This window comes from Rosa chinensis, chromosome 3 (assembly GCF_002994745.2).
Source record: "Rosa chinensis cultivar Old Blush chromosome 3, RchiOBHm-V2, whole genome shotgun sequence".
In the NCBI taxonomy this organism is placed as follows: Eukaryota; Viridiplantae; Streptophyta; class Magnoliopsida; order Rosales; family Rosaceae; genus Rosa; species Rosa chinensis.
Window position 1 is genome coordinate 6,757,372 of NC_037090.1, and position 26,377 is coordinate 6,783,748.

The following is a 26,377-nucleotide window of genomic DNA, read 5'->3' on the forward strand; positions in this document are numbered from 1 at the left end:
TATTTGGGTTGGGCTGTAGACAAGCTTTTAGGGAAAGCCGTGTTCATTTTTTTTTCTTTGGTAAACCAACCCAATGGCAAAGCCCAATCAGACATAAATGAAAAGAACTTAATTTTCACATGTGTAAGGAAATTAAACCTTTTTTTTTAGAAATAAGTCTAAATCGACATGTCATTGATACTTAAGCCATAATAGTCATTACATACTTCTCCACTGTCATTACCCATCAAATCTGATTTTAAATCTATAATATTATTAAAAAAAGTTGTGTTTCTCCACTTCGGTCAAAATTTACCGCTTTTTTTTTTTATTGCAAATTTTTCACTCTTTTTACTTTAGAAAAATTTAACTAATTAGAAATATAATAGTTTGAAATAAATATATAAACAAAAATAATAACTATATTTTTCTCCCATTTTCTCTATGTAACCAACTCCTATCCCATTGCAATGATTAGCCTTTTTTTTTTATTAAAAGAAATTTCATTTAATAAACTGCAACTACAAATTGATAGCAGTTATGACACCCGATACAACTTCAAAAACTAAAAACAATAACCTAAAACTCAATATCCTTACTAGTAAGAGGAAATACTTGTACATTAATGAATCCAACGGCGAGGGTAAATTTAGACAATTGTCTTAGCCAACTTGACCAAAATTAATTGGGACTTGTGGTCACACAGCAGAGAACTATTAGATGAAGCATTCGAGGATCTCCCACTTACGTAAGTATATGCTGGTGAAGAAACGCATGACCTTAAACTTGCAGGAAACTGGATCTGTTGACATCACACCATTACACAAACAACCAAAGTCCATTCCCACGTTGGGATTCATGACAATAACCGTGACTCGAAGGAGCATGGATATTTTGTTGAGTCAAAACAAAAAGAACAAAAATGTTGATAATCTCCATGGAAGGGAAAATGCCCATATATATAAATTTGAACTACACTAATCCTACTTATTTAAACATTTTATGAGATTGTCCATTTGCCTAATTAAATACTTTTATTCTTGTGCTTTGTTTATTTTTTGGGACAATTTTGCCCTCTTTCTCTTTTGTCACTTAGAGAGAGAGAAATAAGTTATCAAGGACTTTGTGGGACTCCGGTTGCCGGAATTCGGCCATCATTGACCAGATTCCGGTAATCAGGTACGGAAGTCCCGCGACCAGTTTTATTGTCTCAATAATACCCAATAAATTTTATTGCTCTCAAATAAAAATTTATTGGGTCTAATAAAAGTCTCCGGCGACCTCCGACAACTTTCGGAGCGGTGATCGAAGTCCGGCCTCCGGTTTTATTGCTCTCAATAATACCCAATAAACTTTTATTGCCTCCAATAAAAATTATTGGGTTTTTTTATGGGTAATAAAAATGTCCCGCGACCTCTCCCGAGGGACCTATAAGATCTCCAACGACCTCTTTGGAGATCTCCGGCAATCTCCTGCTGGTGATCAGATTTCGGTGCCGGTGTGCGGTGAAGTCTTCAATGACTTTTTAATTATTTTGACGGCAAACTTGTCTTTTTACACTTAAATAGGGTAAGTGGACATACAAATCTTTTAATGAAATAAGTGAATATTTGTTAGGCCCAAATTAAATAAATGGTCAAAAGCCCATAATTAAATATCCACACCCTTATCAACTGTGAATTATGTCTAGTATGAAAAACAATATAAACGTGTATTAAGTCATAGTTTTTTTTTTTTTTGAGATGAGTGTATTAAGTCATAGTTAAATATGTGCAACTGACAATCTGTATACAAAATTTGTGTTAGGGATAGAGAAAAAACAGAATAGTAAATATTAGAAAGAAAAAAATAAAACAGAAGGTTCTGGAAGGACGAAAGGGTTTTTGCAAGGACCAAAGGGTTTTAGGATGCACCTTCCCTAAATTCAATTGCATTTGCCCTCTTTCATCTCGAGAAGAGAAGGAGCCGTCTTCTTTTATTCTCTCTTCCCTACTTGGATCTAGACCAGGTAATTGCTACTTGATCTTTGGAATTGTATAGATAAATTGAATTTCAATGCGTGCCTGTGTTATCCAATTTTTTTAGTATAAAGACGATTGTCTTCTGTTTTGGGTTTGCCTTATACAGTTTAGACTGATTTAGGTTCGGCATCGGATCTGTTTGTTGCCAAAAGTCTAGTGCTAATAATCCCTTCGTTACCTCTGAATTTTTGATTTTTCAGTTTCTTTTTTCTTTTTATTTAATTTAATTTTTTTTGTTGGCTAAAGTTTCCTTCTTTACTTGAAATTTAACAGAGTACTATTTGAAACAAAACTGAAAATTAGCGATGGCAAGTTCAAGCTCCGGACCACCAAACATCAAGGCTATGGTCAAGGTTAACAGCCCCCATAGAGGAGACCCTGAGAATTTGCCAGAAGTTTTCAGCAAAGTGATTATCAGCAACAGAAGGTTTCTCCAGATTTTGATAAAAATGTTCTATAATTTATTATCGGAGGGCTACAAGGACTTGGCTATGGAGCTCATTGATAAGGCCACAGAAGAGGGGGATGCACCAAAGGTGGTGGTCATGACCAGCGTGCTCGAGGAGTACACTGAGGCCGGCAAGGCCACGGAGGCTCTGCATTTGTACCAAAAGATGTTAGATTCTGAAGATTGTGTCCCCAATGCTTACACTTACAATGTACTCATCAAGGCACTGGCTGCAGACCCGGACCCCAATTTTCTCGGGGTTGCCAAGGAATGTGTCATGGAAATGATGGGGAAGAAAATGCAGCCCAGTGCCAGCACATACATGGCTGTGTTTGAGGCGTATGCAGGACACGAGAAGACGGAGGAGGCCAAGCAGTTTCTGGAGGAGATGAAAATCAATGGGTTTGTGGCTGACAGGAAGGCAATGAGGGCCATCAGGCAGCTTCTCAACGGCAAAGAACATATGCTCACAAGCATCATGGACATTCTATTTGGTAAGTAGCTGATTGAACATTCCCAATTCCGTTTGATCGATTGGAAATGTTTCTGATATCTTGTGTACGTAGTTCTGAATTTGGACTTTGAGTTGATTGATCGATCTAGTAATGTCCTAGCTTATGTGCTGTTGTGGTATGAAATTACGTATTAAGATTGCTAGTTGAAGGGTTAAACTGCTGAATGAACTGGTAAATGCATCTGATACTTAGCTGCTTTTGAGTTATATGTTGGCAATTGCAAATAGATTTTATCATTGCTAGCTTTTGCTCAACTATATTTGATTAGTACTTGAAATGACAGGGAGATATTTCTGATTCTCCCCAGATTTCGTGTGCTGTGGACATGAATCAGGATTGCTATCTTTTCCCAGTTTTAGTGAAGTCTCTTATTCTTATGCAGGTGACTTAGAAGACTATTCAGATGACTCAGATGGTGATGATGTAATAGAAGATGTCAGCAAACAGATCAAACATGTCATCCAGGACAACCCAGAAAATCCCATGCATTTGGAACGAGTCTTCGACATAATCTACAAGGCTAGACAGATATGTGACAGATCTCTTCTTGAAAGGAAGTTGGATAATTCTGATCTTGATACAACCTTACCAACAAAAGATCAAAAGACTTCTAAGAATAACCAAGTTGTATCCAGGGTATCTGAGACAGTGGCAACTTCAAAGGTTGATACTTTGATACTTGACCCAGGGAATACTAATTCTATTACTGGAAATTTCAAATTGCTACCTTATCCAAGATATGAAGAAAAAATGATGATTAAATGTATAGAAGAATCAGATGATCGTGAACAAAGCAACTTACCTGAGAAAGCAATGTCAACAGAACCATATTATAGAAAGAAACCACATGTTTTGCCGGGTGAACTTGTAGGAGTTGTTTCCAATGGGCATTCTGTTTTAGATGGAAGGAATGATTGCTGTTGTAATGGAAAAGCTCTTAACGGGACAACTACCATGGGAATAATTGGTGCCACGGCTGTCTTTCTCGCCACTGATCAGCGAGGTACTATTGACAAACAATATGTACTGGTTGATAATTACTGCAAGTTCTATAACATTGGGCAAAGGATCTTGGCGACTATGGCAGGAGATGCAGCATTGTGTGAGGAAATGCTAAACACAGCAAAAAAGGTGGTCAACACAGCTTTTCCCCCTACTGCATTTGAACGCATTCATGTTGTAGCCCTTACTGCAATGGCTTTTATTAATAATTGGGAAATATGTAATCCCGGTAAAACATGTGGAGCAGAGACCCTAATTTCTGGTTGGCACAACACTGAGGCTATACTGTATTCTGTTCGACCTAAGCGACCTGAAGGAGGTGGTATAAGATGTATAACGCTCCCTGGAATTGTCGCCACATCAGGAAACGGTGGTGAACATGCTGAGAGGTTTGCAAATCAGTATACAACGGAAAGCGACAATGAGTGTGAGCTACTAACATTCTTGGGTACTACAGCTGCTGCACTACAAACTCCCCACACTGGTGGCCATGTCCAAATGGGTAGAGTTCCAAGAGACGGTCCCTACAGCTTAGATTGTGCTTTCTCAGTGCTAGAGATATTGCACCTCTTTTACGAACAATTCAAGCACCTCATGTCAGATGGCTTTTTTATGGTGGCTAAAAATTTAAACTATACCCCTGAGAATGATGAGCGACTAAGGGAAATCCTTGCAGAGTATTTGGGTTTTTCACAGATGCACCTTATTTCACGAGAAGATCCAGATAAGTTAACCATGTTTTTAAGATTTTCTGATGTCCAAACTGCTAAAGGTGCTTTCCGGGTTGCTAAACATGGGTTGATTGTGGATCAATGAATTAAAAAGCGCGCCTCAAGGCGCGCCTGAGGCGCCAAAAGCGATTTTCTGGACTGAAAATGAGTGTGCGTCAGGGGCTAGGCGACGACGCTGGTGAGGCGTTCTCCAAGGCGTGAAAGGCGCGAAAGGCTTCCTCCAAGGCGCGAAAGGCGTACGCGCAGAAAAAAAGTGAAGTGACGTCGTTTTGAAATAGAATGAGTTTAAACGCTGTCTAGGTCGCAACTGCTACCCCAAATTCGATTTCAGCCCTCTGCCCCTCTCTGTTCGCAAATTCAATCCCTAAGTCCCTAACCCAGAGTTCAAGTTAGGAGTTCGATTTCAGCCCTCTGCCCCTCTCTACACAGCAGTCAATTTGAGCTTGATTGGAGGTCGATTCGGAACAGGCCATTTGAACTTCTGAAGGTATGATTCCCAATTTCCCGTCTATATTTACTTGGGTTTGAGTTGTTCTTGTCTAGACAATCATATATGTCCAGCAACCCCATTAATTTGGTTGCAAGAGTTTGTGGGTTACTGTCAATTACTCAATTTTGCAGATTTTTCTACTTTTAGATATTCTTGTTTGTGGGTTACTGTCAATTTTGCAGATTTTGTGATCCCATTGGAATTGATTTAGATTTTGTTGGATTCAGTTTGAGTTTTGAGTAAAGACTTCATCTTTTTTTATTGGGTGAAGGCTCGGGGAGTGAGTAGCTTAAAAATGGGGTTTGAAGGATCCTGTTAAGGATGGGATTCTTCTCCAGCATCCTTTTTGGATGCTCTGTTCTCAGTCCTCTTTTGAAATAGCAGCTGGACGATATTGAGATGGGCTGAACTGGGTTTACTATATTGAGGCCGAGTAGCTATCTGATTATCTCATGTTAATTGATATATGATTAGCTATATGATTGTGTTAATTGAGTGATTGTCTCTTGTGTATGAGTCAAGTACTCATTTTGAGCTGCAGGGGAGAGAGATCAAAATAGGAGATTTTTTCTTTTCTTTTGGTAAGCTGCACAGTGGGAATTTGAGTGTTAAACTGTTAATTGATAGCAGCAGGAAGATATTGATTATCTCTTGTGTATGATACCAATTATATAATACTAGTAGAGTCCAGTACCATATTTCACAATAATTGAGTGTTAACTGTTAATTGATATGCTGCTCGGTTAGTAATGTTGTGATTTTTGGCAGATTGCATGATTTTGTGCAATAGCAGTCGTATACTATATGTAATTGATAGGATGCTATGTTATAATGCAGGTAACAATGAGTTCTAGTACTACTACTAGTGGGACAACAATGAGATCATGCTTGATTTCATTTTATGTTGGTAATTTTGTTGAATCATATGCTTCTAGTACTTAATTTATTGTGAGTGAATGACCATTAGTAATGTTATTTTGGTTACTCTTAATGTGGTATGTATAAGAGTAGAAATTACATGCATATATGTAATTTATACGAAAGGCTTACGCCTTATGCGCCTTATGCCTCAAGGCTGCAAGGCTCTCCCGAAAACGCCTCGGGTACGCCTTCAGCGTTTTAAAACATTGTTGTGGATGAACTGGAGGAACATACTGTATATCTAGAGTTTTATAAGCCGACTAAAGAATCACTTAAAATGCTATGTGAATTGTACCCAACCAAGTTGTGATGCCCTTCATTACTCAGTTTTTCAATGTCGGGCTTCAGTGAGAGTACAAGATATTAGACATGAACTTTAAGACTTTTGGTGTAATTTTGGTGTTTTAAGGAGTGGCACTTTTTTCATGGGAGACATATTTAATCCTCCTTTATGTTGCTTCTGAGTCAATGAAAAAGTAAAATTATTTGAATTTGATTAGATCTTTCCATACTAATATAATTTTTGTTTTTTAATCTTCGAACAAAAAATAATTAAGAAAACTGAGATAAAGATTTTAGATACGTTACCACAACCTTTTTTGCCTTTTGTTTTTCTTGGTTGAATAACATACCATATATGTTTTCAGTCAGAAATTGTTTATCTTGTATTCAAGTATTCAACCCATATTTATCTCTGAGCTCTGAATTATAATGAAGCAAACTGTAAACCAACCCTTTACATGTTTAATTATTTGTTTAGGATATATATACTACATTTACAATTGCAAAAGAAGCGCACATACAAAAGTAATAGCTCTAAACAATTTAAAGTACTTTTGTAGAATGCTCTTATGATATTTAGCTGTAAGTATGATGCAGTTAAATTATTTTGTGATAGTCAACTCTGTTGAGCTCTCATATGTATGTATGCAATTAATAAAATGCCGCAAGTGGTACCTGAGCTCTCATCTGGTAATGTAGCTATAAGTAATAGAATATCCTTTAACTGGCTAACTGGAGTGTGCTTATCCAAGTCGACTGTAGTTCCATAGCTTAAAACGCTTGCACATTGCAGTGACACTTTATGAGCAGGTCCTTTCTTATGCAATTCAGCAACTTTATGATTGATAATTTTGCTAACAAATCAAGGGCTGAAAGTATAAAACAAGAAACCTTTTTTCCTCAAAACAATCAGCTGAAGCAAAGCCCATATTTACACTTTTTCCTCAACTGTTTTTCTCCTCAGAGAGAAAATGCTAGGAGGACATTTAGATGGAGGAGGTCACCATACCTGATACAATTATTACAAAACCAGAGCTCAGAACGTCTTGTATCATGGTTACAGCAGTGTGTGCCCTGAAAACAAACGATCACAAACTCTCAAACGTACTACTTCGAAGCCACTGCTAACAGTTGCGTTCTTTGGGATAATATTATTGTACGGGCATGGAGATGGTTTACAGTTTGCAAATCCGTTAACGAACAATGATAACAATAGTACATGACATTGAAAATTAAATGGTTGAACCATATCACTAGGCTTGGGAAGGTTGGGAAACAAAGGAGGGGGGAACTACCGCATGTTTTTGTTTCTTCGCTTCCTGTTTATTATTCATCATTTTGTTTCTTTTTATATTAAGGATCTCTTCACTGTAGAACACAGCTCAGTAAAGAAGAGGCTGTCCACATTAGCCACATCAGTGCACATCACCTAATTGTACCAAGAACTGCTAGAAATTGCAAACCATAGGGGATAGTTTGATTAATCGGAAGCAAAAGGAGTAAGAGTAAATTATACAAGAAGCTAAACACTTAAAAGAAGTGTTTAGCTTCTTGTATAATTTACTTTGACTTGATTCACAATGCACATTTGCACTCACAAATGTCATGTATATTTTTAAGTTTTGAGGACCCAAGTCAATCAAGCTAACAATAACGAATGTTTGTAAGTTTTTGTAAACATTGCACTTAGGGTACTTATTCTCTGTAGTTTACATACCTCCATAACACACAGCCCAAGCAACTTCTATGCAACTGAAAGCAAAAATTAAAAGCATACCAGGAATGTCACCTGTGACCGTCACACGAGGGTACCACGAAGCAGGGAAGTGCCCTTTGGTTTTTCAAAGACAAATATATACGCATGCGTATTTCGTCTAATAACAAAACAAAAGCAAACGTTTTAAGCAGAACAAAGGAGATTCAAGATATATTTCTCACAAATCTGAAAACAAAAGTGAAAATCTTGCCAGGAGTGGGTGAACGCTTTGAGGTTTTGAACATTCTGCCTGTTTGTGGCTATATTGTCAAATAAAAAATAAAAAGGGATCATTCGATCCCTCACAAACCCTAAAACAATAAAGGGGAAAGCATAGATACCATGAGACTTATCGCCCTCGTCTACCACTGGCTATCGGAAAGTAGGGTTCTCGCTATCGAACGCCATCGCTGTGTTTTCCTCCAAGGTCTGCCTGCCGACTTAGGGATTTTAGATTTTTGTATGTTGATCAATTATCAGTTTTCTAAAAAGAAAAAAACAGCTATATTATTTTGTTGTAAAGTTGGACCTGTAAATTGTAACAAAATAAAATAAAATTGGACCTGTACAAGGACCGGATTTGAAGTGAATTGAACTAAATCAGGATCCATTTAGCAATAAAAAATTTCAACCCTACCCGATCTGATAACCCGGCAGTGAGTCCAAATCCGTATTCGAAGGATTAACTGATATCTGATTCGCTTATATAAAACTGATATCCGATTCGCTTATATAAACGAATATTTTTCAATTTTGAATACTCATTTAGGTTTTTGCAAAAATTATGTTATGATATTTGTATATTTATTATTTAATTTATGTTTAAAAATTAATAATAAGATAGATGCAAAGCTGTCGTTTTCCTTAACAGAGCGGCAATACAATGAATTTAAAGCAGCAATGGTATTTACTGGAAGAGGAACAAAGGAAAAACAGAAGAAGTGGAAACCACTTTGGCTGATTATATGAAGTTAAATACGGATGGTGCTTTTGTACCCGATAAGCGAGAGGGTGGTGCTGGCGTTGTTCTAAAGGAATGACAATGAGGAAATTGCGGTGGCTAGAACCATTCCCCTTTACGGTGTTACTTCTCCTAGACATGCCGAGATCATAGTGATCTCATGCGGGTTGCAACTAGCATTGGAGCAAGGATATACTCAACTAGAAATGGAATCGGATGCGCAAGCTGTTATTCATGCGATCCACGAGGTAGAAGATAACCTTGCACCTAATGGGCACCTTTTGGAAGGGATCAAGATGTTAATGCAGCACGTTCACTCCCTGATTTGCAGCTATGTTCCAAGAGAATGTAATGGAACTGCACATGAACTAGCAAATCACGTAAAGAAGCATCGACAAGTCTGTACGTGGTTTGAGGATTATCCAACCAAGCAGGCTGATCTGCACATGAACTAGCAAATCACGTAAAGAAGCATCGACAAGTCTGTACGTGGTTTCACTACTAGAAATATGGCTATAGGACACCATCCATTATTGGTGTGAGTTGGCTACAATTGACACTGTTTATCACATTAGCCACTATGCAGCCACCCTTTTGATGTCAGTGGTCTTTACCCCAGTTTCTAATGTAACATAATACACCAATTCATACAACGGTGTCTCAGTTTCAAATCAAGGGAAAAGCTGCCAAAGTCTACTCCGGGCCCACTATACTGTCAACTACTCCTTCCCCCTTTCACACTATTCCAGAACGGTGGCAAAACTTGTTGGGTTGTTTCTAAAAATAAGCACCAAATTTTTTGGTGCCAACTTGGCTATAGGCTACGTACTTTACTTAACAAATTATATAAATCAAAATACACCCATTCAATTAAAAATTAAAAATTAAAAATTGTAATTATAATGAAAAGAATATACATCCATTTAGAGATAAATATCAGCACAATCAAAATGATTTCAATATATACTCTTTATTTAAGTGTGTATACATCATAACAGAACACTAGAGTCCAAATCTATCTAAATAACCATAACTTTCTAATTTAATACGTAAACTACCTATACAACCTGTTGAGAAAGACTGTGTAACTGTAAAATTTCTATAATGATGCACCTCTGATTTGGTGGATTGCAGTCTGGATTGGTGGGATTGGTGACAACAATAATCACAAAATCCTGTGCAAAAATCACACAAATCACACAAATCAGTTCATTTCTAAATATATCAAATCAACAAGTTCTGAGATGATTATGGAGAAATCAAAAGGAGAAAGAATCATTTTCCCCAGTTTTACAATTGACAGTCCAACATACACAAAGTTGCAAAATATTGAGAATCCGACAAGTCCAAAGGTGCATTGTCTCTTAACTTGACTTTATTACCACACTTATCAATCATCAAAATAAATTCCATTCCTGTAGAATTGTGTATTATCTTTCATGTGTCAGCAAGTTTTACTTCTAATATCAATTGCTACAGGTCTCACAATATACATTGCACATGATAAAATTAGAGTTGTTAAGGGCATTATTCACTATATCAACACTCAATAGTTAGCATCATACCTCTTTAAATACAACACGTAAACTTTTGACGCACTTAGCTTCAACCATGGTTACCTACATGCAACAGAATTATCCAACTCAATAGTTATATTCTCCTTCAAAATTGATTATATTCCTATGGTCAGCTTGTACCAGCTTTCTATTCAAGTTCCACTAGCATTTTAAATATTTCATAAATCTACTAATCAGCTTAAATTAATTCACTTCAAAAGCTATACCACTTGGGGATAGCCAATAGTCTTTCTGGCCAAGACTATTGATAACTTCCTCCCTCACACATGATGAACAGTTTCAGAAACAACATGGATAGAAGACAAGGTAAATGAGGATAAAATTCAATGAAAAACCATTGCCAAACTAAGGTTTGGGGGATTCTGGATATAAATGAAATAGTACATAATGGATGCAAACTCAGGATTAGAGAAAGAAAAAAAAAGGGGCAAATAGTTGCCAGCATGATTGAATATTGATAGCAAAGGTAGACTGTTTCTGGATAACAGAGATATACCGATGCCAATTTATGTTTTAGGTCTCTAGTTTCTTTGTTAACCTCAGAGGTGAAGCTTTGCTTATAACTGATGTATGCATATCTTTTTCTTTCAATCATAATAGTGGCCAATATAGACTGTTTTTGTTATGTTTTTAGTAACCAAGGTACTCTAATAACTTGCATAAACATAATAAATTAAACAGCTGCAATAAAATAAAATCTATCAAAAGTTCAAACATATTTAACAGAGAATGACAAAGTTCATCTAAACAGACATTGACACACCTATACTTCAAATCCTTATGAAATATCATGCACACAGAACCGCAAGTTATCATTTTTATGTTTATATTTTCTCTTCAAACGTACATAAGACATTTTAGCATTAGATTTAGACCAGTAATGAGAGTACCTGTGCAACCTTGCTGAAGCTCCAATGCCACAAGTATGAGGTCAGAATCTTCCCCAGATCTATACCAAAACAACCTAACAATATAGAATTCCAAAAATAAAAATTAGAAAGAAAAAAGAAGATAAACTCCCAATGTTCCTTAAATAAATGTCAAGAAGAACATGTATACAGTATAAGAAAGAAAAGATTAAGTAAATATATTAACTTTGGACAATGCAACTATGTGCTGAAATGTTAATTCACCTGGAAAATGATCATGGGAGCAAGATAAATTATTAAAAACAAATGAAAATTCATGTAAGGCTTCAATTAAAAAAAAAATCGAAATCGGCAGATCTAAACCCAATTTTGGTGTGATTTGTTTGGAGGAGGACATAAACCCATCTATTTTCAAGAGGCAAAAACGATCATGGGCGATGACCATGTTATGGAAAATCGGCGATGAGAGTTAGAGAAGTAGATGAACGAATGAACAGGCTAGAGGGAGAGAGAGATAAGAGCTGTGCATAAGGATAGTGAAGGCTGTGAAGCCGTGAAGGTAAAGGTGGGTTTGTTTTTTTTTTTTTTTGAAGTAATGTTAGTTGGTTTTCCTGCCAACCCACGTAAAAAGCATTGTTTGGCTGACAGCGGATGTGACATAGTGGCTGTATTGTAAATATGGACACAAAATAGTATGGCCTATGAGAAAACTTTGAAATTATTTCATCAAAACTACATTTGGGCCACTAATGATCGGTGCTGTCTCTGCACAAACTCACCGATGTAACATAACGGTGATAAACCAATATCGAAAGAACACCGAAACATATTGGTGGGCTGTGTCGGCGCCCTATGGCCCAAATTGTAGTAGTGTTTGAGGATTATCCAACCAAGCAGGCTGATTTAGATGTCTAGATCTTGTGTGGTTTGGATCCCTATGTACTGTATTGATCATTTTCAATAAGGGTGGTTCTATTTGGACCTCCAATTTTTTTCAGTTATTAATTGACTTTGTCAACTTATATGAAAAGACAAATAAGGACAAAGAGAGAAAAATAAAAAATTAAGTAAGTAAATAAATAAATACTCTTCTTACCTCCTCCAACCAAATATAACATTCAATTTAATTTTTTTTCCCGATATTTCCTTATATTGCCTATATAGTTTTATAATTTACTTAAAACAATTAAGTAAAAATAATAATTTTATCCTTAAAATAGAAAGTTAACGGCATAATTTAACGGAGTGTAATGGAGTGAACCTATTGGGTGTAAAACTAAAAGAATAAGGAGTAAACATGTCAAATTAAAAGGCGAGGGACTGAAATGTTTTTTTAGGAAAAATTCATGGACTAAACAGTATTTAGCATTTATATTATATAAGCTATTTATTGAGTTTTAATCGAGGAAGGGCAAAATTTGAGTTTTTGAAAATTTTAATCATAAGAATTTGTTTACTTAATTAATATTGATGTCCTAACTAGAAAAGAAAAAAAATATTCCTCAAATTGGTGACTCAGAAAAATATTTTTGTGTTCGCTAAATAATATCTCCATCAATTTAAATGAACTGTGATCAGCCGCCACGCTACCACAAAGTTGCAGGACCATGCCACCTCGACCCATGCCGCCACCACAAAGCCGCATAGCTCGATTTAGCACCCACAACCCAGGCCGCCATCGACTCGGCGGCGAAAGGCCCACCGACCCGTGCAACACAGCAACCCCTCCTCCGCGGTGTCGACCGGAATCTGCTGCCAACCCCACCCGGCAAAACCTCAAGCCAGGCACCTAACAATGGTAGCCTCGGTGAGTAGTATCAATCAGCCCATCCGGCAGCAGCCAACTAATGCTAGCTCGGCCGGAAGCCAATAATTTTTTTGTTCTTTATTCAACGAAGTTTCTTAAAGGACATAAAAGATCAAAGTTTGTTGGCGGTGCATAAATTCGTTTAAACTATGAGTAGACCGAATTATAAACTTCAGGTGGCAATGATAAGATTTGTAGCTCAAAAGCTTCTTTCTGTTGTGGTCACATCCAAAAAGAAAAATAACAGTATGCACGTAAAGAAGCCTTGTAGGTGAAAATTGGAGTTAAAGTATATTACATCATCTATTATCCATAGGCCATAATCATAATTCATGATACATTAAAATGATACCTACTACTCCATTAATCAAGTTCTAAATTGATGGAAATTTGTAGACTTAGGGCCACAAGACTACGTGTGGATTATGGCAAAGGTTAGGAGACCAAGCCCCATGATAGACAATATAAGTGCAGCATGATCGTTGTCAAAGCAACTAGACATGAGACCTACATTCCATCCCTCATTAGGAAGAATCAAATCCTAGCCTTCACCCACTCTGGTGCTTCAGCATGTCGAACAAACGGTCTCAAAGCATGTGGTCTCGAAAGTCATGGATCATTCCAGATGTGGATAGAGGACCCATCCCCTACCTGCCATCGAAGACCCTGCTTTCAAATATTAAGAGTTGAAAAAGGTCCTCTCCAACAAGTTGAGGAAGAAGAAGTCAGACCAGCAGCCCTAACATCCCCTTTAGGGTAATATTTAGCTCGGTAAAGTCTAGACAGCAAACAAGAAGGATGACGCAACAAACGCCAACCTTGTTGCCCTAGTATTGCCAAATTATGGAGCGTCACTGATACCAAAAGCTACTATTGTCACCAACAACAAAAGCTACTCTCACTGAAATGGTAAAAAAAAAAAAAAAAAACTCTCACCAATACTAAAAGCTACTCTAACCATCACCAAATACTACTCTCACCAACACGAAAAGCTACTACCAAGCAAAATAAAAGTTGTTCCTATAAATTGATAAAGCTATTACCACAAACTAATAAAGCTACTCTCACCAACTGAGAAAGCTATTACCAACCAACACAAAAGCCACTATGAAACATTAAAACAACTATAAATTTACAATATCAAGCCTTTAATATGCTCAAACTTGTATGTATTGCACGTGATAATCCATCAACATTTTGTTGTATCCATGAGCATCATTCACTAGAGTAAATCGTAAAATCCATAGGAATTACCAAAATCAAATTGAATGACAAATTTCAACAGATAAGTTTTTACCTTTTTCAAAAACAGTAACAATACATAATTCAAGCCTCAAATCTGTACAAAAATCAAAAACTCAGCAAAAGTTCACGGTGTACGTTAAGCAAAACTAGAAACAAAATCACTAAAATGCTTCAGGATATGGCTGGACCTGCGATCGTAGATGTTAAAGCGAGCATTATTGTAATCAGAGAAGTAAGTCCGGAGGTTTGTTTTCTCAGCGAACTCCCCAAACCGGATTAAGCTGTTCTCCACCGACTCCGACAATCCAACCGGCGCAGAGCTCCACCGACACGCCTCGGAATTCATGTTTCCAGATCCTACTGCCGATGAGGTCCGAAGCTTTGAGAATCACCATGTCCTCTACGCCGTTCTCGATCAAAAGCTTCGCCGTCAATAGGCTTTGATTAAACAAAAAGAAAATTAATCAACGAGAAATTAAAAAATAATGAAATTGAACTCGATCAAACGACTTAATGGCGCCGATTGACATGATTGAAGAGAGGTTTCGACTCTCACTGGAGACTCCAGCACCGATTATGATGACCGAGGAGCGACGAGGACAGTCCATGAGAGAGAGAGAGAGAGAGAGAGAGAGAGAGAGAGAGAGAGAGAGAGAGAGAGAGAGAGAGAGAGCAATCTGAAGGAGAAGCATCACCGATCGATATGCCGACGGATCTGCCGAGCTCAAATTGTGGCACCGCTTGTGGAGAACCAGATGCTTCGGGCCAGGCTCTAAATCTGCTCGCCGTTCGACGATTGGTACTTCGCCTGCGAGATCGTGAGGTCTGCAACGTTGTCGTGTCAGTTTGTGAAGGGGAGGGATGGAGGGGGGGGGAGAGAGAGAGAGAGAGAGAGAGAGAGAGATGAGAATGCGATGATTGCGATCTGTTTTGCTCTATCGAAGAAGAGAGAGAAAGGGGGTTGAGGGCAAAATAGGAACAACACAAAAAGAAGCTGATGGTTTTGGGCTCTAAAGTGGCCTTATGTGTACAAAAAAGTTTAAGTGGCCTGATGACTAATTAAAGTCTTAAAATGACACTTATATGTAATTTGTTAGAGCAAGTGCACCCGTAGTCAAGAAAAGGCAAAGTCAAGAAGTCAAGAATTCGACCAGTCAAGTTACTATTCACTGCCACTGGACATGGGTTTACACCCGTTGTTTTTCTTGCCCGGTCAATACTGTTCATTATTATATAATTTTAGGGGGTCTCGAAAATCGACTTTTTACACATACATAATTTGGGAAAACTTCCTCCATGAAAGTTATAGAGATCGTCGATACGATCTCGTGCATACATGGAACGCAATATTCGGAGTTCGTATGAATTTATTATGAATTTTTGAAATCTGAAAATTTTCTATAAATAGAAAAAAAAAAAATTCTATTTTGTTTCAAAGGACGAAAATTTTTCATTTTTGCATTCCCCCCCCACGGTTCTCTCTCTCGCAGCTGCACCAGGCGTTGTTTTTCGTCCGACCCGACCCGCACTTGCTCCGTCCTCCGGCGTCCTCCGGCCAAGGACCCGGCCCCCCCCGAGGTCGCCTCACATTTTCCTGCCGCTCTGTGCCGTCAAACCGCCCAGAAGCTTCGCCTAGGCCGAGATCGAAGCAACCCAGCGGAGCAAATCGTCCGGCCACGTGAATCCTTGCGGCGCAGTGGAGGGTCTGGTGATGACGTCGCCCACGATCATTGCTGAGCTCCTCCTCACGTCAGCCACGATCAGGCTTGGAAACCGCTGGCATTTGGGCTTGCCCGGTCAGGAAAATAGTCATGGCTGTGACTTATTTCTTGGCTGTAGTCAAGAAAGGGTTGGTTTTGCCCGGGCAAAAAACCACCGGTGGAAGGAGCAAAATCCATCTCAAGGTCATATAGTCAGGTTTTTCTTGACTATGACCAGTCAAGAGCAAACCGGTGGACTTGCTCTTATTAAAAGATTCAGTTCATTTCAATAAATGTTATTGCATACAAGCCGTCTTCGACTGCGAGATCTATTTCCCGTCTGGTGGCACCCTTGACTTTGAGTACTCGGACTATTCAAGATCGGATTGTGTGGCATTATGACAAGAAGGGTCTTTATACAACCAAGACTGCTTATAAGCTTGCCTTTGATTTATTACATTCTAATGTTGCTACTGATTCTAGGCCAGTTGAGGAGGTTACTCTATGGCAGCGTATTTGGCGGGCACCAGTGCCAACCAAAATCAAGGTTCATGTTTGGAAAATGATAGGAGCATTTTAATGTGATATTTTAATAGTTAATTCCTCACATTTTGCTTAGTTAATTCCTTAACTGAATCGATTTTAATTCAATTTCTATTTTTAGGTACATTGGAGTAAATGAAGGTGAAATGAGCGTTAGGTCCATAATTACCTAGAAATGATGGAGAAGAATGAAAATGCACTAAAAAGTTAACCTTGAATATTTTCTTACTCCGGCTAGGAGAATCAGAGCCAAGCAAGGAAGAAGGAGCGGCCGCCTGACCAAATGAACTTCAAATGAGCTGAAACCTTCCAGATCCATTCTAGACACCCAAATGATCATTTCTTATAAAGAGTGCCAGAGAAAAATATGAGTGGAAGGCCTTCAAACAATCAGCCCAATTTTCTGCATAAGCAAAACCGGAAAACTGGACCTGTAAGAGGTCCAGCAGCATTTCCGGCCCAACCACATGGATTGAAGCTCTGAAAATTTTTCAGGATGATCTACACTCATAGTGGAACATTTCATATGAAGAAGTCAAAGGCATATAATGAAGTCTTGTTGGAGAAATAATTGAAGGAATAAAGGGGAAGAAACTGACCTGAAAACAGCTCAACACCACATATTCATGTTTCCCACCCACATGAAGAAAGCTAGATGCTTTTCTCTTTTTCCTTGGATATATTTTTTCTACAATCTCTTTAATAGATCATCATCACTTCCATGTTGCTGCACCTTCATGCTTTGCTTTCATTTCATCATTTCTCTTTCTTTTCCATATTTTACAAATCACTTTCATACTCCACTTTCATTATTTTTCTTCCACTCATCATTTCACTCTTCTTTTTCTTCCCTATATAAACACCTTCTCCTCTCATTCTAAAACACATTCCTTCATCCATTTCATCTCCTTGTCTCACCATTTCCTCTCCATTTTCCTTAGTTTTCATTTTCCCACCAATTCCTTCATCCATTTCATCTTCTTTGTCTCACCATTTCCTTTCCATTTTCCTAGACACATTCCTTCACCCATTTCATCTTCTTTGTCTCTCCATCTCCTCTCCATTTTCTTTCCATTCTCTAGTTTTCTTGTTCTTCATTTTCAAGCCAAGAGAAAGAGAAGCCATGCAATACATCAATTTCCTAACCGCCCACCCTTGTGTCGTCCCTAGAAGATTGCTTGCTTTCAAGGATCTTCAAGTTCTTCGTCTCAAGGCTTTATCATTCATCTTTCAAGGTGTATTATATCCTTTCTCTTGTTTTCTTTGTTTAGATTTGTAGAACTATGAATTCTAGTTAACAAATAATGTTAAGGGCAAAGTTTAAAGCCTGTTTATATGTTTTGAGATAAAGTTGTGATTTCTATATGTTGATTTTTATGTTGCTTATGTGGGTTTGTTTAATTAAATTTGCATGATAGAAAACTTTTGTATTTTAATCTTATGTGGTTGCAAACACTTAGGGTTTGATATAATTGGTGCTAGGTTTAAGAACATGAAATCGACTTTTCGTTTTGTGTAAACTTGAATCAAAGTAGTAAAGGTTTTGTGCAAAGACCGAATTTAATTAAAGAGGATTGCAATTAGGTGGACTTTTCCATACTAAGTTGTACACTTGAGTTAATAGCCTTTCTCTATGTCTAATGCGTTGAACATGTCATGATTGACTAGCTTTCTAGGGCTTGATTGCATGTTTGATAGGATTAATCTAGGTGCTTTCGCTTAGGTTAATTAGCATTGAAAAGTAAAATATGGGAAATCATTTGCTTTCGAATGTTTCACATGATCAACTCCTCTCTCATGACATTTAAAATCAACTATAGGAATTGTAATTGGATTTCTTGCATATGGATGTGTTTTTTTTCTTTGTTCCTTGCGATCCACCCTTGTATATATGTTTTTACATTTTCTTTATTTTATTTATCTTAATTTTCAATTCTATAATTCTTAAACCCCCCTCCCTTTTTATTTTGTTACTTGTATATATTTCTATTCTTTATTTTATTTTTGTAAATAATACTTTTCTTTATTTGTTTCACAATTACAAGTGTACCCTCAATCCCCGGATAGAACGATCCCTATTTGCTTATACTACTAACGATATTTCAGGGTTAAATTGCGCGCTTGCCTTGAGCGCGTCAGAAAACATGCTCTTCTATACTTCCTACCACTTCTCAGTTGCTTTCTAAGCGAGTTTTTACCGGTGATGGGTGTTTTTTTCGCAACTCTGAAGAATAATCAATCTCACATATATAATGTGATTGCTGCTATATCAGGGTTCTAATGAAGCTTTTCCCTCCCCTAGCTCCAGTACTTCTCTCTGAGAATGTCATTTTTAATGATTATGTTGAATGGTTAATGTACTTTCTAAACTCTTGTCAAGTCACAACTTTGGTTTATGATGTTCATCTCTTGGTCGGTTTGGAAGGAACGAAATCAAAGACTTTGGAATGGAAAGTTTTTGTCTTCTTCTCAATTATATTTTCAGCTCCAAGCCCAGTTTCTCACATTCCAAGCTTTACACAAGCCTTCCTCTTCCCCTAGGCTCCGAGCTCAGAGGCCTTGGACGCCTCTACCAGTGGGTTAGATTAAAGCCAACATTGATGGGGCTTTTGACTGTAGTGCCAAGAAAGGTGGGCTCGGTGTCATTTTTCGCAATTCGGAAGGTGAAGTTGTGGCTGGTGTTTGCCGGTATGTGAGTGAGGTTTCATCTGCTGAGGAGGTCGAGATGAGAGCCGACAGATGGGCATGTCAATTGGTTGTTACCCATCAGTTGACTATGATTATCTTCGATCCGATTGCTTGGCTTTGGTTCAGGCTACCAAATATCACAGTGGCAAATCTATCATTTCTCGGTCGTCTTGTGGATGACATTGTAGACTCCTTACATTCTCTGCCAGAGGCTTACTTAATTTGCCCATGTTTATAGGAATCAAATGTTGCAGCAGATAAGCTTGCTAGATTAGCAGTGTACTCTAGGTTAGATGTTTCTTGGGTGGATACCATTCCTATGGTTGTTAGGGAATGTGTAGCCATGCATTGTAATCGTAATCGTTACTCTCTTTTGAGTGTTAATAAAGTCTGACGTACGTCCTTCTTTCAAAAAAAAAATAATAATAATTTCATTAATTTAAGTTCCATATCGACTAATTTTATAGTCTCAACCTAATCTACAAATTAGGGGTGGGCATTTTGAACCGAAAATGCGGTTACCGACCCGAACAGCACCAAAAAAATGGTTCGATAATCGCATCGAACTAAAACGGTTTCGTTTTATGATCACACCGCACCGAACCGTATAAAAGCGGTTCGGTTGCGGTTTCGGGTCATAAACCGCCCAATTTAAACCGACCCACACCGAATTTATTTTAATTACATTTTATTTATTTATTATTTCTTTATTGATGGAGATGTTGGTTTTCAATATATAAGAAATCCATTTTTTATTAGGTTTTCAGTGTAATAAGTTGCTATGTTTGCTTGATCATTGATATATATATATATATATATATGTGTGTGTGTGTGTGTGTGTGTGTGTAATAAGTTGTTATGGTCTTTCTGCAGGTTGCTTGATATTTGGGTCATATTTGCCTATTTGTGTGGACTCTAAATGCATTCAAAATTTATTTATGCCTTATTGAAATTGTTAGGTACAAATAACCTGATTTTGGCCCTCTCTTTCTAATTAAAATTAATAAATCGCTCCAAACCGAAACCGACCCGCACCGCACCGAAAAATGGTGTAACTGAAATAATCGATTCAGCCCTTTTGTAATGCGGTTGCTGTTTGATAAATAGGTCAACCGATAAAAGCGGTTTGGTTGCAGTTTGGGCCTCAAACCGAACTGAACCGCACCGCGCCCACCCCTACTACAAATATATAGAACTAATCTACCTCATATTAATGGTATAGACATAAGCCTATTTCCAAAACCTAATTCATTATCTATACTATTATTGAGAAACAATAGCTAAAATTGAAAATTTTGATAGATTTAATTCTGAAAAATTAAAAAAAATTGATAATAAATTAAATCACAAACATAAATATAATAATTATAAAATAGATTTTTATAAAGAAAATTATCCCACCCACTTTTTTCTCTTAATATTTTCTCTCTGCAATAATTTTTTTATTTCATTTATTTTTTATTTTTCTAATAAAATTAAACTATTAAACAGGCAGAAATATGTATGAAAGCTAGTTTTTGACTTTTTGGAGAAGAAAAAGGGATAATTTCATCATTACACTCATTATATTTGAAAGGGGCAATACTGGGAGGCACCTCTTTCCCGCGTTTTCTAAGCTTCCCTCCTTCTTAACCACCGGCCTATCTTGTTAACGTGGGTACTGCAATTTGGAGCTTATCAATGCGGGTTCGATTTATCCTATATCGGCGATACTGCACAAGTACTGCAATTTTCTCTAATTCTCATATTTCTAGGTACGCTCGGCTTGGTCAAATCGAGAATGCCCGAAAGGTGTTCGATGAAATGCCTGAGAGAACTACCGTCTCCTGGAACTCAATGATTGCGGGGTATTTTCAAAACAATCAACCCGGAGAAGCCCGAAAAATGTTTGATAGAATGCAACTCAGGAACTTGGTTACTTGGAACGGTTTGATATCCGGGTATATCAAGAATGGGATGGTTAGTGAGGCCCGGAAAGTGTTTGATTCAATGCCGGAGAGAAATGTTGTTTCGTGGACTTCGATGGTTAGAGGGTATGTGCAACAGGGCAAAATTTCGGAAGCTGAGTCGCTTTTTTGGCAGATGCCTGGAAAGAATGTTTTTTCGTGGACGGTGATGTTGGGGGGACTGATTCAAGATGGCCGGGTTGATGAGGCTCGGAGGTTTTATGATTTGATGCCGGAGAAGGATGTCGTGGCAAGGAATAATATGATTGGTGGGTATTTTCAGGCAGGCCGCTTGGCTGAAGCGCGTGAGATTTTCGATGAGATGCCACACAGGAATGTTGTTACTTGGACTACGATGATATCTGGGTATGTACAGAACCAACGGGTGGATGTTGCTAGGAAGCTTTTTGAAGTGATGCCAGAGAAGAATGAGGTTTTGTGGATGGTGATGCTGATGGGGTACACTCAGTGTGGACGGATCACAGAGGCTTCTGAGCTGTATCGTGCAATGCCAGTTAAGTCAGTTGTTGCTTGTACCACAATGATACTTGGGTATGGCCACAATGGGGAGGTAGAAGAAGCAAGGCAGGTTTTTGAAAATATGAGAGAGAAAGATGATCAAGTCATCAAACAAGGAGTGCTGTGATGAAAGTCTATGAACGGAAAGGTTTAGAATTTGAAGCACTTAAATTGTTTATTTTAATGCAAAGAGGAGGTGTTAGGCCCAATTTCCCTTCTCTGATAAGTCTTTTATCTGTTTGTGGAAGCTTGGCAACTCTTGATCATGGTACACAGATTCATGCCCAGTTGGTGAGAAACCAATTTGATCTTGATGTATATGTTGCCTCAGTTTTGATCACAATGTATGTTAAGTGTGGCAACCTTGTGAAGGCAAAACAGGTCTTCGACAGGTTTGGTGAAAAGGATGTTGTTATGTGGAACTCAATTATCACTGGTTATGCCCAACATGGTTTAGGAGAGGAAGCTTTACAAGTTTTTCAAAAGATGTGCTCTTTGGGGATACCACCAGATGATATCACCATTATTGGAGTTCTTTCAGCATGTAGCTATTCTGGGAAGTAGAACAAGGTCATGAGATTTTCGGGACAATAAAATCAAAGTATCAGGTCGAGCCAGGAACTGCACATTATGCCTGCATGGTTGATCTGCTTGGTCGAGCAGGCCAGGTAAAAGAGGCAATGGATTTAATAGAGAAAATGCCGGTGGAAGCAGATGCCATTGTTTGGGGTGCCTTATTAGGTGCATGCAGAACGCATATGAAGTTGGATTTGGCGGAAGTTGCGGGAAAGAAACTTATACAGCTAGAGCCCCACAATGCAGGACATTATGTCTTGCTATCAAATATGTATGCATCCAAAGGTAGATGGCATGAGGTTGCAGACCTGAGGAAAATGATGGAGCCAGAAATATTACCAAGTCACCTGGCTGTAGCTGGATTGAGGTGGAACATAAAGTACATATGTTTACTTGGGGAGAGACCACAGGCCACCCAGAGCATGTGATGATCATGAGAATGTTAGAGAGACCAGGTGTATTGTTAAGAGAAGCTGGGTACTGCCCTGATAGCAGCTTTGTGTTGCATGATGTGGATGAAGAAGAGAAGGTCCAGAGCTTGGGTTATCACAGTGAGAAGCTGGCAATAGCGTATGGACTCCTTAAGGTGCCACAAGGGATACCCATTCGGGTGATGAAGAATCTTCGGGTTTGTGGGGATTGCCATTCTGCAATTAAACTAATAGCCAAAGCTACTGGGAGAGAGATCATTGTGAGGGATGCTAACAGATTTCATCATTTTAAGGATGGCTTGTGTTCTTGCCGAGACTATTGGTGATTGCAGAACCTTGTGCTGAGGATAGATCCTGCAACAGATTGTACATACCCAAATTTATTGTCTCAACTCTTCACTGTCCAAAAGATTCAGCTTCAAAACTTCAGAGTAAGGCCTATCAGGATGGGTCTGAATTTGAAACGGCCTTACTCCGAAGTACTTTTTAGAGTAGACACCATGTTAGAAATGTTCTGCATAACTGCTTATAGAGGTGAGGCTTCTTTTTAGTTTTGCAGTAAAAACATGCACTAGCACATTTCCAACTGGAATACATGGGATTTCATAGTGTTACGTTGTTTTCTGTTAAAATGCTAACTTATTGTGCTACTTTTGTAGTTCATATTTTAATTCAGAGCCGGAACATGACATGATACGTACATAGCGAGTACTGATCCGAGGTGCTTATTTGGAACTTGAAGATTTCTGCTGCACAAAAGTTCATGAAGAAAAGGTCATCTTTTAATATTTCATTGCTTTAGACCCTTCAGCTCCCAATACGCTTATTAGTTTGTTGTATTCGAACTCCAGTTTCCTCAAGGCCTAACTATCACTACCAAGTTAGTGAGTGTGTTAACTTAGGACAGGGATGGGACATGGAGTTTGGGGATAGGTGATCTCCTCCCTTTTAAAAGTTTGGTAATAATGATGAACTACTGAAGATTTTTTTTTTCCTCGATAATAACTACTGAAGATCTGAAAGGTACAGATTTTTCTAGTAATCTAATGGATTTTCATCTCTTCTACTGGATAACATGTTATGATTACATGCTTAATCATGGTTGTTACCGACATGCTACTATGTTAAATGGAACTAGCACTACATCATGGTGCCTAGTAGTTTATGTTACTTGTTATAAAATCAACTTTTCTTAGCCTTATCACATGTTGTGGGTTTCACATGGATCCCAGCACATGATCAAACAAGTCGGACTGTAAAAGTTGTTTCCTCGGAATGATGTATTGTCTAAGCAGGACCTAATGTCGGTTGTGATGTCTTCGAATGTGGCCAGTGTTTTGATGTGGCTTACATATTGTTGTTCATTTTCAAACTTGCAATAGATCATAATTTGATTTGCTGATGCCATGCTATTACATCACTCATAATTTTCTTCTTTTGTCATGATTTATGCTGGTGCTGGTGGCTACTACAGAGTACCTACCAAGATATATGCTTTTTTTTCTCTCTCTCTGGTAAACCAATTGAACTGTCTTTCAGGTTGCTATCTGCTATGTTCTGATTTGTCACTGTAATTTCCATTGGATTAGATAATAGAGAACACAGATATTTGATAGTGACATGTTAATTCAATTACAGAGATTAGTAGCTTAATTTCTTAATGCATTACAATATAGAATACAAGTCAACCTGAAGCATATGGAGGAAGGTGCATGCACTGTTAGGTCGATATTGACCTGCAATCAAAAGAAATGTGGTGATTCTCGTGAGGCTTTCTCTAAGAGATGGATGCATGCTTTTATCTCGTGCAGGCCAAAGTTTGAATACAAGCCTATTGACTCCATACCTAGACTCTCTGTCCGGGTCTAAGTTCACAAACGGGGCGAATTTTGCAATAGTCAGGTCGTCTATCTTCCCTGAACGCATCCCTTTCTCTCTGAGCATCCAAGTCATGCAGTTCCTTCATTTCAAAGCTACTGCAGGTATCTAATGGTGACTATATTTCATCTCATTACATTACATTTGTATTTGGAATTTGAATTTTGTTGCTGCTCTTGCGCAAGTCTTGCACTGTAATTGATAACTGCTTATGCGTTTATTTTAATTTTTTAATTTTTTTGCTTCTGCACATTATAAACCAGCTAGCTGATTGCGTTGCTTAATGAACTTTTAGGCTCAAAAGACTTGATAGATGATGAAGGTTTTCAGAAAGCACTTTACATGATCGATATTGGGCAACATGACCTTGCTTAGTTGTTTTCCAAAAATCTCTCGTTCACGCAAATAACAGAGAAAATCCGACCGATTACTACAGAAATCAAGAAAGCCGTTAAGGTGAGTCTGTTGTATAAACAACAACATTAAAACATCTTGTGTTTTTAGCATTTTTATGGCACTTCACACTTTTATTGATACAAAATATCTCTACTGCGTCGATTTGCAGATTCATATGACCAAGACGGGTGGAATTTTTGGATACACAACACTGGGACATTGGGTTAATGTAGGATTGTTTAATGAGGCTGCAAGATTGTTTAATGTAGGATTGCGCCGTACATGAGATGAGATGAGATTTGAATTGAAGGATGTTAAAGTAGTATATATACATCTATATGCCATCAAGTATGACCTCATTGCTAGCTACACCAAATACGGTAAGCCTATTTCTTGCTTTAAAAGGATTAAATTATGCTAGTCTGCGAATAGTTCAATCTAGTACAGGGAATCATGATACAATTGTTTTTGTCCCATGTAGGTTTCACTAGTCCTCTAATGGCATGCTGTGGAAACGGTGGTCCTCCATACAACTACAACATGAGGCTGACATGAGGCTATCCCGGTTCTCAGGTTTGCGAGGATGGATCCCAACTCATAAGTTGGGATGGGATTCACTTAAGTTGGGATGGGATTCACTACACTGAAGCTGCAAATACCATTGTAGCTTCAAAAATACTTTCCACGGCTTATTCTATACCGCCAATTCCATTTGATTTCTTTGTTCGTAGTTAGTCGATTGTTGGATATCATTGTTTCCACTTCAATTCTCTTGTACTGAATTTTCAAAGACTCAAGAGCATGGTAGACTTTGGAGAACAAAATTTTGTGCCTGTGTATCAGATTGAAGCCCCCTGGTCTTACAGACATTGCTACGAACTGCCAAAACTAACCCAAGTCGGGCGATATTATGTAGTGCTCTAGCGCACTAATACCTAACTAAAAAATATGCATGAACTTTCAAGAATCTGTACTGAACTATGATAGTTAGAATTTTGTCGGTATCATAGCCAACTCAGATAGTTAGAATTTGCACACTAGCGTTCTGAACATAGTGATATCAAATTGTGAGAAATGAAAACAAAGAAGAAAGTGG

The 26,377-nt window shown here is 38.0% G+C and overlaps 2 protein-coding genes and 1 pseudogene across 5 annotated transcripts; 2 read left to right on the top strand and 1 right to left on the bottom strand.

The window, feature by feature from the left end:
* Positions 1-1,798: 1,798 nt before the first annotated feature.
* Positions 1,799-6,177, top strand: LOC112193814. Of its 3 annotated transcripts, none has more exons than XM_024334062.2 (4): positions 1,799-1,987; positions 2,274-2,942; positions 3,346-5,183; positions 6,024-6,177. In XM_024334062.2, the coding sequence occupies exons 2-3, from the start codon at positions 2,306-2,308 to the stop codon at positions 4,779-4,781; spliced, it is 2,073 nt and encodes a 690-aa protein (XP_024189830.2). In that variant the 5' UTR covers positions 1,799-1,987; positions 2,274-2,305; the 3' UTR covers positions 4,782-5,183; positions 6,024-6,177. The 3 variants fall into 3 exon arrangements, with proteins under 3 accessions (XP_024189830.2, XP_040372117.1, XP_024189831.2); XM_040516183.1 differs by lacking the exon at positions 6,024-6,177 and adding an exon at positions 5,414-6,017; XM_024334063.2 differs by lacking the exon at positions 6,024-6,177 and adding an exon at positions 5,458-6,017.
* Positions 6,178-10,101: 3,924 nt separating this feature from the next.
* Positions 10,102-12,088, bottom strand: LOC112194085. 2 transcript variants are annotated; one of them, XM_024334344.2, is made up of 4 exons: positions 11,817-12,088; positions 11,574-11,647; positions 10,672-10,725; positions 10,102-10,281 (listed from the first exon to the last, which is right to left on the bottom strand). In XM_024334344.2, exons 1-4 carry the CDS (start codon positions 11,995-11,997, stop codon positions 10,165-10,167), a joined length of 426 nt encoding a protein of 141 aa, XP_024190112.2. In that variant the 5' UTR covers positions 11,998-12,088; the 3' UTR covers positions 10,102-10,164. The 2 variants fall into 2 exon arrangements, with proteins under 2 accessions (XP_024190112.2, XP_024190113.2); XM_024334345.2 differs by lacking the exon at positions 10,672-10,725.
* An 8,986-nt stretch (positions 12,089-21,074) lies between these two features.
* On the top strand, positions 21,075-26,209 carry LOC112194906 (annotated as a pseudogene).
* The last annotated feature ends 168 nt before the right edge of the window (positions 26,210-26,377 follow it).